The sequence below is a fragment of the Rhinichthys klamathensis genome, unplaced genomic scaffold (assembly GCF_029890125.1).
Source record: "Rhinichthys klamathensis goyatoka isolate OS25496 unplaced genomic scaffold, OSU_Roscu_1.1 h1tg000001l_1, whole genome shotgun sequence".
Taxonomy (NCBI): Eukaryota; Metazoa; Chordata; class Actinopteri; order Cypriniformes; family Leuciscidae; genus Rhinichthys; species Rhinichthys klamathensis.
Genome location: NW_026606555.1, coordinates 4,840,125 through 4,856,066, shown reverse-complemented (window position 1 = coordinate 4,856,066; position 15,942 = coordinate 4,840,125). Strand labels below are relative to the sequence as shown.

At 37.9% G+C, this 15,942-nt stretch overlaps 1 protein-coding gene across 4 annotated transcripts in view; it reads left to right on the top strand.

Annotated features, from left to right (window-relative positions):
- Window positions 1–15,083, top strand: part of fynb (FYN proto-oncogene, Src family tyrosine kinase b) — an 85,752-nt gene extending 70,669 nt beyond the window's left edge. For 3 of the 4 annotated variants that reach the window (XM_056250704.1, XM_056250633.1, XM_056250787.1), the window contains exons 8-13: window positions 369–533; window positions 3,945–4,124; window positions 4,933–5,009; window positions 5,989–6,142; window positions 9,428–9,559; window positions 14,810–15,083. In XM_056250704.1, coding sequence (XP_056106679.1) covers window positions 369–533; window positions 3,945–4,124; window positions 4,933–5,009; window positions 5,989–6,142; window positions 9,428–9,559; window positions 14,810–15,018 — 917 coding nt within the window. In that variant the 3' untranslated portion in view covers window positions 15,019–15,083. Of the gene's footprint in view, window positions 1–368; window positions 534–1,463; window positions 1,620–3,944; window positions 4,125–4,932; window positions 5,010–5,988; window positions 6,143–9,427; window positions 9,560–14,809 lie in introns of all 4 variants that reach the window. The other variant, XM_056250871.1, reaches the window with a different exon arrangement.
- Window positions 15,084–15,942: the final 859 nt, after the last annotated feature.

Here is a 15,942-nt window from a genome sequence, read left to right as displayed (position 1 = left end):
GGCGGGGCTCATTTGCATATTCGTAGAACCGCGTATATCAAATGAGGCAAGGGTGTAGTTACATTCAAGCTATTCTAAGGAAAAAAAACGTTAAAATATGTAATTTTGGTGATCAAAGATAAGTTTTAAGGGATAAAGTTATTGACTACAGGGGGACTTTAAGAGAGTTCACTAACATTTAGTGTTGCACAAGGCCACTGAAAAGAAAACATGCAACATGGCTCACAAGCTACACATATTGCACCCTATATCTGCAGGTGTCATGCTGAAACTCTGTACTGCTTCCTTCCGTGCTTCTGATGCTTTTCTTCTCTCTCTCTCTCTCTCTGACATTGTGTATATTTCTCTGTGTTTGTGTGCGTGCTCAGAGCGGGCAGCAGGGCTTTGCTGTCGCTTGGTCGTCCCTTGCCACAAAGGGATGCCAAGGCTCACTGACCTGTCTGTCAAAACCAAAGATGTGTGGGAGATTCCTCGGGAGTCACTGCAGCTCATAAAGCGCTTGGGCAACGGCCAGTTCGGGGAGGTTTGGATGGGTATGGCCCTCCCACTGTGCTTAACAACAACCGGCCAGAGAGGGAGATGGAGTGAGGTCGAAGTGAGTGCGGAGTCACTTTACAAATGTCTGAATGTGTGAGCTAATATATTCACGGATCTTCCAGGTTTAATACGTGTCCAGCTCTAACGAAAGCATTAGTGCCGAAAAAACACACTTACAGTGGAAGTAAACTGGGCCAGTGTTCTGGAATGTTTAAAAGGCAAAGTTTGAAACTTTTTTAATGAAATATTGCAGTATTTATTTAAATGTTTTATCCAAGCACATCATTATAAAAAATAAATAAATAAAAAAATCATGTGCCCTCGTAATCTTTAATCAAAAGACCCCTTACAATGACATCTGAAAATCCCGCCTATTTCACTATACAGTACATCACAAAAGAGAAGTTTAGGCAATCATAATTTTCCTTTCATGATGAATTTAACACTTAAATCATCCAGTAAAACCTCAAATTATAATTGGAGTTATAAAGTTGTCCAGATCATACTTTTTGAGCTGAAACTACTTGTCTAGGTGGATCTAAAACTACTGGTTATAGATAGTCATGTGACCACTCTTTCAGTTATCGTTCTTTATAAAAGTTACCAGGTTATTGGTGTTATGCCGTAACAGTACATTTGAAGGGCAGGATTTGATCACCTTAGTCTCAAGTCTTGGGACTGCACTTTTAAAACAATAAGTTCAGTAAGTGCCAACATCAGAGCACTAATGTTTTCGTTAAAGTTAAGTTATGTTTAACCTAAAATCAAAGCGAATACAGAAAAGATTGGATCTATTACATCCATCTCTGAAATATTCAGACATGAAGTGAGCGACCCTCTCAGAACATCACAGCCACACTCCTTCTCTCTCAGTGCATGTCCTCCGCCGTCCTGCTAGTTAACCCCTCTACTCCTCCCCTCTATAGAGAGTGCAGATGGTTTGTGCTTTAATTTAACGGGCGTGTGCGTTGACTACACCCCTGATACGGTGGGACTTAGCCATGATTCCTGGGAAATCGTCCGCGAGTCTCTGACGCTGGACATGAAGCTGGGGGCCGGGTGTTTCGCTGATGTTTGGTGTGGTAAGACAGTCGCCTCCTCTCCCACATTCACTGACCTCCACGCAAACTTAGGTTTGGGAGAAGCATTTTCATCTAATCCAGTCATATTGGTTGCTAACTTAATTCCTCATTCTCTCACACGTTCCCCTGAGAAACTTTGCGTTCGCTCTCAAAACTTTTGCGTTTTTTGTGAGCGAACGCAAAGTTCCTCAAAAGCAAAAGCATTAAAATAAATTTGTTCCTCCCATCTCATATTTTTTTCATGACTATGTCCCTTTTGGGGCTCCGTACCTCTTCATTACGGATAGCAAGCCATTTCTGTTTACCCATACCATGCTCAAGGATTAGATGAACATGTGAACTCATCATAGATGTAAATGTTGCAAAAAAAGTAACTTAAATAATTCACGAGAACAAATTTTATGTGAGAGACAAACTGTAGCTAATTTGTGCGCGCACGTTTTATTTTTTATAATTATTGTAAGAGCTTCAGTGATTCTTCTACATGTGGTTATCACGTCATTGAATGGAGGTAAGAATAAGAACCGTAAATATTAAGTTGAATCATGGGTGTTTATTAATCACAAGCGATCTTGTTCACCCTCTTACTTTCCCTTTCCCTGTAGATGTGCATCCCAAAATATCTCCTGAATCTGCCTTTTATAATTATTGCCTTTAGGACACTGCTGGTATTTAGTTTTTAATGAGCAGAGTCACACAGATCAATGTGTGTGTAGATCAGTGGATTTAAAAACCAAGCACCGCATCTGATGTAACCATTTTAGTACCACCTTGACATCGCCTGCAAGTAAACACGAGATGACGTTTGGAACATTATCTTCTGTAATGTGAAGTTGTGCTGGGCCAGTTGGGATAGGGAAGGCGTAACTGTAACTTTAATATCTAGTTAAAAACTTGACATTTGAAATAGAATATCCACCATTGCAGTGTCATTTAAAGGCAAGCAGATTCCAGTGTTGTAAAATTAATAATTGCCACTTTTCCACCGTCGGTTCCAAGAACGGTAAGGAACGGTTCCAGCTGTATTTCCACTTGAGCCTGGTACTGCACGGCACGATTACAAACCGTTCTCGGCACGGTTGTCTAACCGTACTGAACTGTGCTGGTAGAATGTGTGTAAGGATGTCGCCGCTCAGGATCGGTCACTTGTCTGTAGCCTGGCTACTAGTTGCTCTGTAGCTGGCTAAAGGCCCGTTCACACTAATGACTATAACTATAAAGATATAGTTCTAAAAATCGTTTTTAATATTAAAGAATTGTAGAGTTCACACCACAGCTATAATGATAACGGTACAGAGAAACAATATCGTTGGAATCACTTTCAGAACGATTTTATCCAGCTGATGAACGATACAAACATAGACAGCCAATCAGAATCCACAGATCCACAGTGGAAAATGGAACCATATCTGGACCGGATCGCCACGGAATGGAACGGTTCAGCAAAGAGAACGGTTTGGCCCGACGGTGGAAAAGCGGCTAGTGTTGTTTTCTGTCTGTTGAAATTCCTCACTGTGTCCTGCAGAAAAACAGCCACATATCACAAGTACAGTGTAATCTGTAATCTATTTTCTATTGACCAGCAGTAGTTCTGATCATTTTCTCAATCACTGTTATAAAGTCAACACATCTAAGCATCCTAAAAATAATATACTTTAGATTGCATAAGCAGTATATTAAGACGTTTTCACGGAATATATCTTCAAATACATTTATTGATTTAATCTAAAATGTAACAAAATTATTTTATTTATACTATTTTAAAATGGTCTATAATGGTATCTATACATATGCTTATGATTTTTTTTTTATATAAAATAATTTACCAAGTAGGATAGAACAATGAGGCAAATTCAATATACAATATATTCTCTGAGAAGAAATCTTATTATCTTACACTATTTTGCTTCTCAAGTATTTTTTTTTTTAAATAACATTTTTTCTCATTTTAAAGATGCTTAGATATTTTTACTGGAAAATGAGACAAAAAAAAAAGTTATTACGAAAAAGTTTTTTTGCAGTGTTCATCAAATGATGGAATGTTATACCTGCTAAAAATAGACCATGCAGTCAATTCCTCATTTAACATGAATTCCTCTCAACTGAAAGTGACTACAAATGGACAATGCTATACATAGATTTTAAGTGGATTCTCCCATGAGTGTACTTGTGGGATAATGGCTGTTTTAATTGCAAAATGATTTTGCATGAACAAGAGGGGTTTCAATATTTCCTGGGTGCATGGAAGTCATTTTGTGGCATGCTGTTCGGCTAGGGGCTTTGTGCTGTTGTACTGACTGACAACTGTGTGTTTTTTGCTGTCAGGCACATGGAATGGCAACACTAAAGTGGCTGTGAAGACCCTCAAGCCTGGGACCATGTCTCCAGAGTCCTTCCTGGAGGAAGCGCAGATCATGAAGAAATTACGACACGATAAACTAGTGCAGCTCTATGCTGTGGTTTCTGAGGAGCCCATCTACATTGTCACTGAGTACATGGGCAAAGGTCAGCAGTTGTTCTCATCGTAAAAGTGAAGAGAATGGCTTAACCAGAGGACAGGCATAGAATGTATCTATTTTAGCAACACTGATAAAAAAAAAAAAAATCCAATTAAAGATAAATCAGGATTGAAGGTTGATGTTCTAACCTCAGAAATTGTCACGTGAGGCCTCAAAACGCTTGGACAGAAAGAAAAAGAAATTATAGTGGCCTATATTTAATTTGAAGACCTGTAATGGAGGAAACAGACGTTTAACCTAACACTGAAGAAAAACCTAATGGACAGTGGATGGAAAAATCCTGAACTCCACATGTTATTAAGCATTAAAAACATAATTTAGTCAAGACCAAAATCCACCGTCTTTCTTGGAAGAAAAAAAAATTCATGCATTTAAATTAGTTTAAACAGACTGTTTTTTTAGTTCTACAAAATGGACTCTGTTATTATCGGCTAATCTCTGTATACTGTTATTGTCATTCATCAGGACAGCCAAGTCGCTCTTTACTAAGAGGTGTTGATATGTAAAGTTAATGCTGATGGTTATCTGTTAATGTGCTCATGGTTGTGACATCAATACTATGTAGAGTTCTGAACAAGTCTTTTTGTGATTTAGTTTTAATAAAGGGTCTGGGTGGACTGGGGAAGGAGCTTTATTTGTTAACAGCACATCAGACACTTTTATATCAGAACAACAAGGGAATATGATGTTAAGTACAGTTTATCTGTGATTATGCAGGCATGCGTACACATGATCTTGTAGCAGAAATGTCTCTTCTATCCGTGAAGCTAACATGTGCACGTTGCATGTTTTAGGAAGCCTCCTAGATTTCCTTAAGGACGGGGAGGGACGGGGGCTGAAACTGCCGAACCTCGTCGATATGGCGGCCCAGGTACTACATCATCACTCTGAGTGTAAATAGCCCTTCTTTAGGAATGTTCCGGGTTAAATACAAATGAAACCTCATCTACAGTGGTCCAGAAAGTATTTGGACACACTTAAAAATAACTGAATGTAATGAAAATTCTTATTATAAAGTTATAAAATTTGCAATTTAAATGTTTGTACATCAACTTTTTAATAACAGATTTGTTTCTACACCAGTTTGTTGGTGAAATATAAACATTTAAACAACAATGTACTGTGATAACTTGTTTTCATGACAGATTTATTCAAATATACATTAAATAATGAAGACATGCATTCTATTTTTACTTAAACTGTTAGTATTATGTAATTCACTGCATATATTTAGCAAAATGCTCTTCTCTAGAGTAATTTTTTCTACCTAACTAATGAGTTTATGGACATTGAATAGCTTTCTTGAGGTAAATGTAATGTTAAAGGAAATTGTATAGACTGCAAGCTGAATTATTGACGTCTTTCCCTGGTTGAAACACTGATTGAGTGATAACATGAGACATGATTCATTTCAGTAAGTTGTTCTGTATCTTTCAACATATCTTCTGGTGTTTCCCTACTGAATTTCATTGCATTGGATAAGAGAACAGCAAGCCACCATGTATTTCAAAGAACGATAACACAAACCATTCACAGATATATTTTACTGTACTTTAATGATGCAAGAATAGGTATACTACTGCTTAAAATACTGAGGCCACTGTAGATCAATGATGTAACAAGTACAGCAGGATGAAAATAACTGCTTTGGGCCGCTCGATCTGAAAAGAGTCTTTTCTGGCCCCTGTTGTGTTCATGAAGTTATATCATTTCTATGCATCTACTGTATCAGCACTGTAATACTCAGAAGGCTGTCTTTCTTAGTTTTGCCTATAGTAACCTCAGCACTTATTCCACAAGGATTTGACTTTGCTCACCATATTTCAATGCCGGTGTTTGTATATATTCAGGTGGCTGGAGGCATGGCCTACATCGAGCGGATGAACTACATTCACAGAGATCTGCGCTCCGCTAACATTCTGGTCGGCGATAACCTTGTGTGTAAAATCGCTGACTTTGGCCTGGCCAGACTCATTGAAGACAATGAGTACACTGCCCGACAAGGTAAGCACATTCATCCACTGTAAAAAAAAAAAAAAAATCACATATTTCAACTTAAAAACTTAACTTAAATTCAGTTGCTGCCTCTTTAAGTATAATCAAATTGGCTGTTTATATAGAGACATGCCACTTCCCCAATCCTTAATACAACTATTTAGGGAAAACCCGTAACGCCAAAGATGGCGGTTGTATGCACATGCCCCGCCCCTCCCGCTGGAAAGCCAATCGTCTGCTTTTAACAGTCAAGCCGGAAAACATTTAAGCCTATCAACTGGTTCCACCGACGCATGCGCACAGTTGAGGTTTGCGACAGCGGAAAATATGTTACTGTTTGAAAAGGCGGCAGATTTGATGTGTTAGTTGTGTAAATATCAGACATCCCAAGTCTCCCGGAAGTTCCGGGAGTCTCCCGCAGATTGATAGCAGCTCCCTGATGACCGCAAATTAGTTCAAATCTCCCGGAATCTAGAGCGAGCGAGCAGTAGCGCGCGCACGACAGAGAGCGAGAGAACCCTTGCGCATGCGCAGTAAAAGTATAACCTGTGGGGAAAAAGGCGTTTTAAACCTTATTTTGGGGCAAAGTCATCACACTTTTTCAGCGATTTTTATCATATTTTATTAGTGTTTGTATACATGCAGTTTTTATGTCCCGGTGACCAGTGAAAGTGCAGTTCTGAGTCTCTGCCCATTCATTTAGATAGGAGCCTGGTCTTGTTAGTCCGAAATAGCTGCCCGGAGGCGTTGCCAAGATGGCGGCCGAGTGGCATGACTTGCCTAAAAGGACTTTGGTTAAAGTAATGTAAAATCATTTTTAAAGACTTATTGATCATATTTTTATGGTGTTTACAGACCATCTAGAAACATACATATACATATTGTTTTGGATGCTGATCCCGAAGCATGGGAAACTACTATTTAAAGGGTTAGTTCACCCAAAAATGATAATTCTCTCAGTAATTACTCTCCCTCATGTTGTTCCAACCCCGTAAGACTTTCGGTCATCTTCCGAACACAAATTAAGATATGTTTGATTAAATCTGAGAGCTGTCTCACTCCTATAGGCTTCTCTGTAATTGAAACTTGCCGGCCCAGAAAGTTATTAAAGACATTGTTAAAATAGTCCAAGTGACTACAGTGGCTCAACCATAAGTTTATCAAGCGACGAGAATCCTTTTTGTGTGCAAAAAACAAACAAAAATAACAACTTTATTCAACTATTCATTTTCTTCTGTGTGGCCTCTGACGCGAGTTCACGTAGTGTAACAGCTGAATAGTTGAATAAAGTCGTTATTTTTGGGGGTTGTTGCACACAAAAAGTATTCTCGTCGCTTGATAAACTTAAGGTTGAGCCACTGTAGTCACTCGGACTATTTTAACAATGTCTTTAATAACTTTCTGGGCCGGCAAGTTTCAATCCCTTAAGAAGCCTATGGAGAAGGGAGCCAGCTCTCAGATTTAATAAAAAATATCTTAATTTGTGTTCGGAAGATGAACGAAAGTCTTACGGGGTTGGAACAACATGAGGGTGAGTAATTATTGACAGAATTGACATTTTTGGGTGAACTAACCCTTTAAAGAAATAGTCGACCCAAAAATGTTTAATTGTAATTTCCCCTCATATTATTCCAAACCCAACTTTTTCCACAGAACACAAAAGTAGATTTTTTAAGAAGATATTATTTGTAATTCAATATGTTTGTTCAGTGTTTCTCAACTCCAGTCTTTGGGATGCTGTCTCCTCAGAAGTGTTAAGCTGTGATTTGAATAACTTCCCTCCCACAGTTTTGGCCTCTAGCAGATAAACTAGCAGAGACTTTTCTCATTGGCAGACCGCTTATCCCATTCCTGAGGTGCAGAGAGATAGCAGCCAAAGAGGTTGCGGCAGAGCAAGGAACTGCTCGGAAAAAAAGTTACCTGAAAGGTCACAATTTATTTTCTGTAAGAAGGGCAAGCGGCAGGAAGACCTGTGAAGCTGACGTGAACATGAAGCGTTCGTCGTGCACAGAAATCCTGCCACCCAACTCCCAATATTGTTGGTGCCAGAATCAGCCACTTCTCAAAACAAACATTTACATTTACATTTATGCATTTGGCAGACGCTTTTATCCAAAGCGACTTGCATTGCATTCCAAGGTACACATTTACATTTTTATCAGTTCTTGCTTTCCCTGTTAATCAAACCTATGACCTTTAGCGTTGCAAGCGCCAACGCTCTACTGTTTGAGCTACAGGAAAGCTACAAACAGTTTCACAATTAATTTACAGATTAATTAATTTTTTAGAGCAAAAGAGGTCGTATCTCACATGGAAAGGTAACATTTTTAGGCACAGTGGGCAGGGTGTAGCTACATGGCTTTATGTGTGTTCCATTCCACATCAGTTTAATGCATTCCACGCAGGCTATACACAGTTAGATGCATGTTAAGTGATTTTCTCTAGATTTGAAAACCGGTTATATATATATTTATTTATTAATTTATTTAGCCACACCAATAAAATCACTGGTTCCTACCTGGCCATCCCTGAAAAAAAGTTCAGGCTACGCCACTGACAGTGGGAGCTCCACGATTAATACAGAATATTCAGCTGAAATTAATGTAGGATGGTACTTGATTTTATAGTTTGAGATTTGATTGGATCGTGAGAAGTGAACTTTGATATTGTTGGGCAACACACACCATTGGTTACATCAGCAGAAAAGAAAAGTTGTTTCAGAAGATCTAATGAATTGTGCACAATACTACCAGAGATATTAAAGTCCCTCTATAGTTAATCATTTTACCCCTTAAAACTCTTCTTTGATCACCAAAATTACATATTTAAAAGTTTTTCCTTGAAAAAAAAAAAAACGTCATGCCTTAAAATAGCTTGAATGTAACAAACGAGCCCCGCCTCCACTCACTCATTTGAACATGGTTTGAATTTGAACATGGTTTGACTTAAGGCATATTAAAAACACCACATAAACAACACAATTAAAGCTTGATTTTCAACACAGGGGGACTTTAAGAAATAAATTTGAATCCAGAGCAATAGCACATATTGGGTGGCTCGAAGTCCTTTCCAGGTCCTCTTCCTCTCTCTTGTCTCTGGTTATTTGCTTTCTCTAAACCCTACTTTCCTGTCCAATATTAGGTGGGGGGAAAAAATGACATTGAATCATGACATCAAAATTCAATTTTATTTTTAAAAGTCTTTAATGGTGGCTGTCTTTGAGACAATGTATTTTAGAAATTCCAGTGCACTTTCATTTTAATGAATCTTCTTTCTCCCATGTCTGTATTTCAGGGGCTAAATTCCCTATTAAGTGGACGGCTCCTGAGGCAGCTCTGTATGGGAAGTTCACTATTAAATCCGATGTTTGGTCTTTTGGAATCCTGCTTACGGAGCTGGTCACTAAAGGCAGAGTTCCATATCCAGGTAAATCTTAAAACAGTTGCTTTGAGTGATCACTAGATGTATTGTGAAATTACTAATGTGACCCTTTAAAAGTTTAAAATTAGTGCTGTCAAACGATTAAAATATTTAATCGCGATTAATCGCATTAATGTCATAGTTAACTCGCGATTAATCTCAATTAATCGCACAATTTTATCTATTCTAAATGTCTCTTGATTTCTTTTTTCTGTTGCAAAAGCATGTGAAAAAAAACCTACAAAGTTTGCTAGGCCAAAAAGACCGTTAATCTCGCGATAAAAAATTAATGGGTTTGCGTTAACGCCGTTAATAACGCGTTTAACTGACAGCCCTATTTAAAATACATCAAACTAAAAAAAATTATAACCTACATCCAAAATAGGTGTCTTTTGAAGACTCAGCTTATGATATTTTATTGCTTCTGTAAACCAAAAGACATGTTTAACATTTAAAGGTGTTTAAAGATATTTGCTGCCACATACCTTGATGCGTATCTGCTGATATACATATCTGTAGACTAATTTATGAGAGGCATGTCCAGTCTCAGATTTTATTTTTTCATTTTATTTCAAACGGGCTCTTTCCACACCTTTACGTTTTTCAGAACTAGTCATGTTGACATGCAGTGGCTCCGTAATTAGATCAAATAGATGAATCATTTATCAGTATCTGTGTAAAATTTATTAACCACCCTTTTAATCACACTCAGGCTCTTAAAATATGCTGAAGACGGGGATCCATGGTTGAATTATATCTGCACAAATTCTAAAAACAAAAAACAAAACCTTGATCTTAGCTGGAATGTAGGGGAGAAATGAAAGGGGGAGGTGTGAAATGCCATTGAGTCGACACAGTATTGCGTCATCCACAGATGTTTGCAGGCGTTTCTCTCTCAGTTGTTGAAATCTGGTCATGTCCCTCATGGTGATGATGAATCTTCTGGCTTCATACGTGCAGTTCTGTTCCAGGATCACTAATCATGAGAAGCAGGTCTTATTGTCCTGCCCTCATATCTTCAAAAATGGGGATCTGATATTGCATTTTTTGGTTTGATTGATAGTTTTAGTCTGTTTTTATCTCCCCAGTCGTTGTTGCAAAATTCCCTTTGCAGCATGAGTTTGAGGATCTCTTTATTAGTCATTTTGGTTCAAAAGTGATTACATTTTATTAGCACTAAATTCATTCCGACAATAACTCGATTTTTGTAGTTGTGCATGCCAGTGTAAAACTTGCTACTACAATACTAGGGTGTTGCTATATGGTTGCAAAGGCGTTCTGAGTGATTTTAACATTTTGTTATAAAGTTGTTACATTGAGTTTTTTTTTTACTTAAGGGGGGTGTACACGGTGCGATTTTTATTTTTTATTTTTTCTGCTTTACGAGCTCGCAGATGATCGCGTGGGAATCAGTTATGGTCGCGGCTCGCAGTGTGTGCACGCTCGTGCAATTACGAGCCGAGCACGCTACGAGCACCTCCCGAACTCCCGATAATTTTTAAACATGTTTAAAAAATTCGGGCAGTCGGCCCGATTTTCACCAGCGTAGCCTGTCCCCTATTGCCAAATCATACACAACCACGTCATGGGACTGTAGCTCAGTGGCAGCAATCATACAGCATGCGCACACACACACGCACACACACACACACACACACACACACCTCTCTCTCTCTATTTATGTTGTTTAAGTTGAAAGGAATGGCTATGTTCTCTGCTTTTCAACAAATCATTTGCACACACATTTCTGTCATTGTGTTAAGCGCAAAAGCTCACATGATTGCCACCGGCTCGGGATAAAATTCGTGCAGGACAGTCGTGCCGTGTACCAGCTGCTTTGACGTGATTATCAAGTTAACTGACTCGTAACGTGTGCAATATCTCACGACCTCCCGAGTGTCCGAACTCGCACCGTGTACGCCCGCCTTTAGGTGATTGTTCTAGGTGGTTGTTTTCTGGCCTATTTTATCATCCACAAAACAAAACAAAAATTGAAAAGTGGTTTGTTCTAAATCCCTAACACAACTATGTGCAATGGACCTTTGTCAATGTAGACGGCCTGATTTTCCACGAATGCTACAAAACTGTGATGGAAATATGCACAATCGGTCCAATGTACTGTACTTTTTTGTACCTGTGAAAGTACATCTTTCAAAAAACTTTCCTGGTGTCAAAAAACTCAGCTTTGTAAACTAGTGCACAAGAAGAAAAACGAAAGTGACCAAGCAAACAACGAAGACAAGACCAACATACATCTTTTCTGAGCAATCCAATACACTAATATTTTCATAACGACATGGCCGTATGTAATTAATATAAGTGAAGACAAACTGATCAGTATGATTCACATTCAAAATGGTAGAATAAAGCTTGCTTTCTGGTGAATGTCCTTAATATAGCCTAGTTAATCAGCAACTCATGCAACGAGACGCAGGTGCAAACAATCAAGCTCAGACAGAGAATATAGTCATGACGTCATGCAGGAGAAGAAACACACTCAAGGCACAGGCCCGTAACATCTCCGGCTAGTTGTGTGTACCAGCCTTCAAACATCAGCACATACAGATAAAAGTCATTCTCTATTTACTTCAGAATTTCAGCTAGCTCACCATATGACTCGATCAATGGTGTGAGTTTGGGAGAGATATGTCTGTATCCACATCTCTCATAAAATGGCATCTATCATGAGTATACACTGCAAGAAAAAATCATTCTTCAATTTCTGTCTTGTTTTTCAGAAATTCTATACCTCCCCATTTTGTTTAGTGTGGGCAAATAAGACATCCTAGGTACAATACTCAGACTATGAAGTAAGAACAAAGCTGTGTAGAAAAAATCTCTCGCATCTGTTCAAATATGAATACTTAACACATAGCTTTTATCAATTGTCAATTAAGTCATACACCATCGACAAACAACAGCACCTATCATTTCTACGACCCGTCCAAATACAAAATGACTCAAAAAAGATCTGATTTTCAAAACAAAACTCCTTGGATATTACAGAATAAGCCAGAGACTCCTGGGCTTGAAATTTAAAAAGTGTTGCCGCTACCTGTGGGCTGATGGACGGCTTGTCAACCGTAAAACCGTATTCAATAGTACTTTTTTAAAAGTTTTTAAAAAAAGTTTTTTGAACAGAAAAACAGCAGCTAAGTTTAAGCAAAATTCTAACACAACTGTAAATTATTACTGAATGGGAGAACACACATCTTACAGGCGTGAAATGCCTGAGACAGCCTGGATAACACCTACCCAGCTAACCGAATTTTGTTATAAGAACGTTCTCTAAATATTCAGTGTTGGTTCTGGGAACGTGAAAAATGTCCAGTTTTCTTGACGTTAGAGGAACGTGTTTTAAAAGGTATAATGTTCCTCAAACGTTCTTTAAACGTAATTTTCGATGAAAAATTCAACATGATAGTAATGTTGATTTCTAACATTCCAAGAATATAAAAATGTCCAGATTCCTGAATGTTACTACACAGCAAAAACTCAAGAGTGTTAAAGACTCAAGAGTGTTAAAGTGTTAAAATTTCAGTGTTAAATTAACACTGAAGAGTGTTAAAGTTAATGTGCTATTTAAGTTATTGATTGAGTGATGATTGAGCATTATTGAAGACACCTGATGATAACAAGCAGAATCACTGAAGAAGAAAAATCTATTTTAGTCACCATTATGGAGATCAGTGTTTGGTTTAGTTGGGCAGTTGACCTTTACATGTTTAACTTTAGATTTTGTTTGGCTGCTGTACATGAGTTATGACAGCCAGATGAACAAAGAGAAAATGTGATCTCATGGTGTTGGTTGTGTTTTAACAATCATTATTTCACAATCGTATGACCTAAATCACTGAACTCATTTAGTCCTAATCTCTGACATAGATGTATATTGGTCATTATCGTATCAAAGTGATTTAACAGCAAAAAATCCAGATTTGTAAGTGTAATCCAAAAGATTTCTTAAAAGTTGTTCTGATCAAAAGTCGTTGAAAATGGACATTTGTTTGGACACACAGATATCAATAATCAGCCTGTGATTCTCAACAATGGTGGCAATAATAAAGCACGTTGCAGTGCATTCTGGGTGCCACCAATCAAAACTCATTCATAGCTCCCATCATACATTGCGGTATGAATAAATTATGATCTGAATTGTCTTAGAAATATTCTTTTTGTCACCATTGTTGAGATTCATACACTGATTCTATATGTCTGTGTGTGCCTGAAAGAGAGTTTTTTTTTTATCAGAACAACTTTTAAGAAATCATTTAGATTATATTGAACAATCTGGAATTTATACAGTTGAATCTGTAATGACCAATATACATTCTAATCAGAGATTAGGACTACTTGAGTTCAGTGATTCAGGTCATATGATAGTGAAATAATGATTATGTTATAACATAACCAACACCATCAGATCACCTTTTCTCTTTGTTCATCTGGCTGTCATAACTCATGTACAGCAACCAAACAAAATCTAAAGTTAAACATGTAAAGGTCAACTGCCCAACTAAACCAAACACTGATCTCCACAATGGTGACAAAAATTTGAGTTTTCTTCTTCAGCGATTCTACTTACTTGTTATCATCAGGTGTCTTCAATAATGCTCAATCATCACTCAATCAATAACTTATATAGCACATTAATTTTAACAATCTTCAGTGTTATTTTAACACTCAAATTTTAACACTTTAACACTCTTGAGTCTTTAACACTCTTGAGTTTTTGCTATGTAGTAACATTCAGGAAACTGGACATTTTTATGTTCTTGGAATGTTAGAAATCAACATTACTATCATGTTGAATTTTTAATCGAAAATTACGTTTAAAGAACGTTTGAGGAACATTATACCTTTTAAAACACATTCCTCTAACGTCAAGAAAACTGGACATTTTTCACGTTCCCAGAACCAACACTGAATATTTGGAGAACGTTCTCATAACAAAATTCTGTTAGCTGGGTAATTGCCTAACACAGATGTCAATCAAACTCATCAAGCATTATACAATCATTATACAATATTTTAGGATTTGAGATGTTATAATAATGTTTGTAGTTTTATCAAAATCAATGAAACAACAATACTTTAATAAATATAATATTTGAACAAAAACGGGGGGGCCTGTTCATAGTGGGCGAGCCTATACCCGTTAGGCCCATCTACGCCCTTGGTTGGCACCCGTAAAAGCATTGTTCTGCTGAAATTTACTCTTATTTCTCTTATTGAGTTTTCTGTTGTTTTTGATAGGGATGAACAACAGGGAGGTACTAGAACAAGTGGAGCGTGGCTACCGGATGCCGAGTCCCCAGGACTGTCCAAGTTCTCTACACGAGCTGATGGTTCAGTGCTGGAAGAAAGACGCAGAAGAGCGGCCCACTTTTGAGTACCTGCAGGCCTTCCTCGAAGATTACTTCACGGCGACCGAACCTCAATATCAGCCCGGAGACAACCTCTAAACCCAGCCTCCTGGACTCACCCTGATCTTCTCCTCCCCGGGCCATTTCTAGTCCCCTCTACTCCCTCCTGACTGGAGGCCTGTACAGCTTCATGTGTTCACCTAAGCTCCTGTTACTCCCCTATGGCCTCATGCCCTAGTCGACTGAAGACTGAACAATTTGCACAGACTTTCAACTTGAGGGGTGTATACAAGAGCAAGCTGGGGAGGTAAACAGAGGGAATTGTGGGTAAAGTTGGGAGGGGGAGGATGTGGAAATGTTTTTGTTGAGGGTTGTGGCCATAACCATTATAATGAAATGATGCCTGTATTCAGTGTAAATACAAGATGCTTGTTTATGGTTTTTTTTTGTTGGTTTGTTTCCATTCATGTTTTTTGTTATGCCCGCTCGTCTTTTTGTTTTGCTTTGCAAAATAGCAATTATGGTCGCGTTGAGGAACCCGTTCTTTGTGAAGGATAAAGCAGACAACTATGAAGGGTTTGGCTGGGTGCCAATGCATAGAACGAATCTCTATGTCTGCGTGTTATATTTGAGATTTGAGAATGTATGTGCTTTATTCGTCCTCTCCTCTGCTGATGAAATCATGTTCCAGATGGAGGAATAAATCCGAGTGTCTTTGTTATTCTAGTGGTTTTAAAATCTCAAACTGCAAGGGAAATTGATTCCTTACATTTTATTTAATATTTTGTACAATAATTATTAAGATACTAAATTGATTTAACATTTTGTTAATCTCTTGAGAATTGTATCCTCTCCAAATTATTAGATGTTAATCTAAAAAGAATATTTTACACTTAATGCACATTACAGTTTTGTGTTTTCTACCAAATGTTTAAGACTGCCATAATGTATATTAGCATATGTTAAGTTTCCTCACTACCAAGTATTTTTGGGTATTCAAGTATGGATGTTTTTTCCATGGTG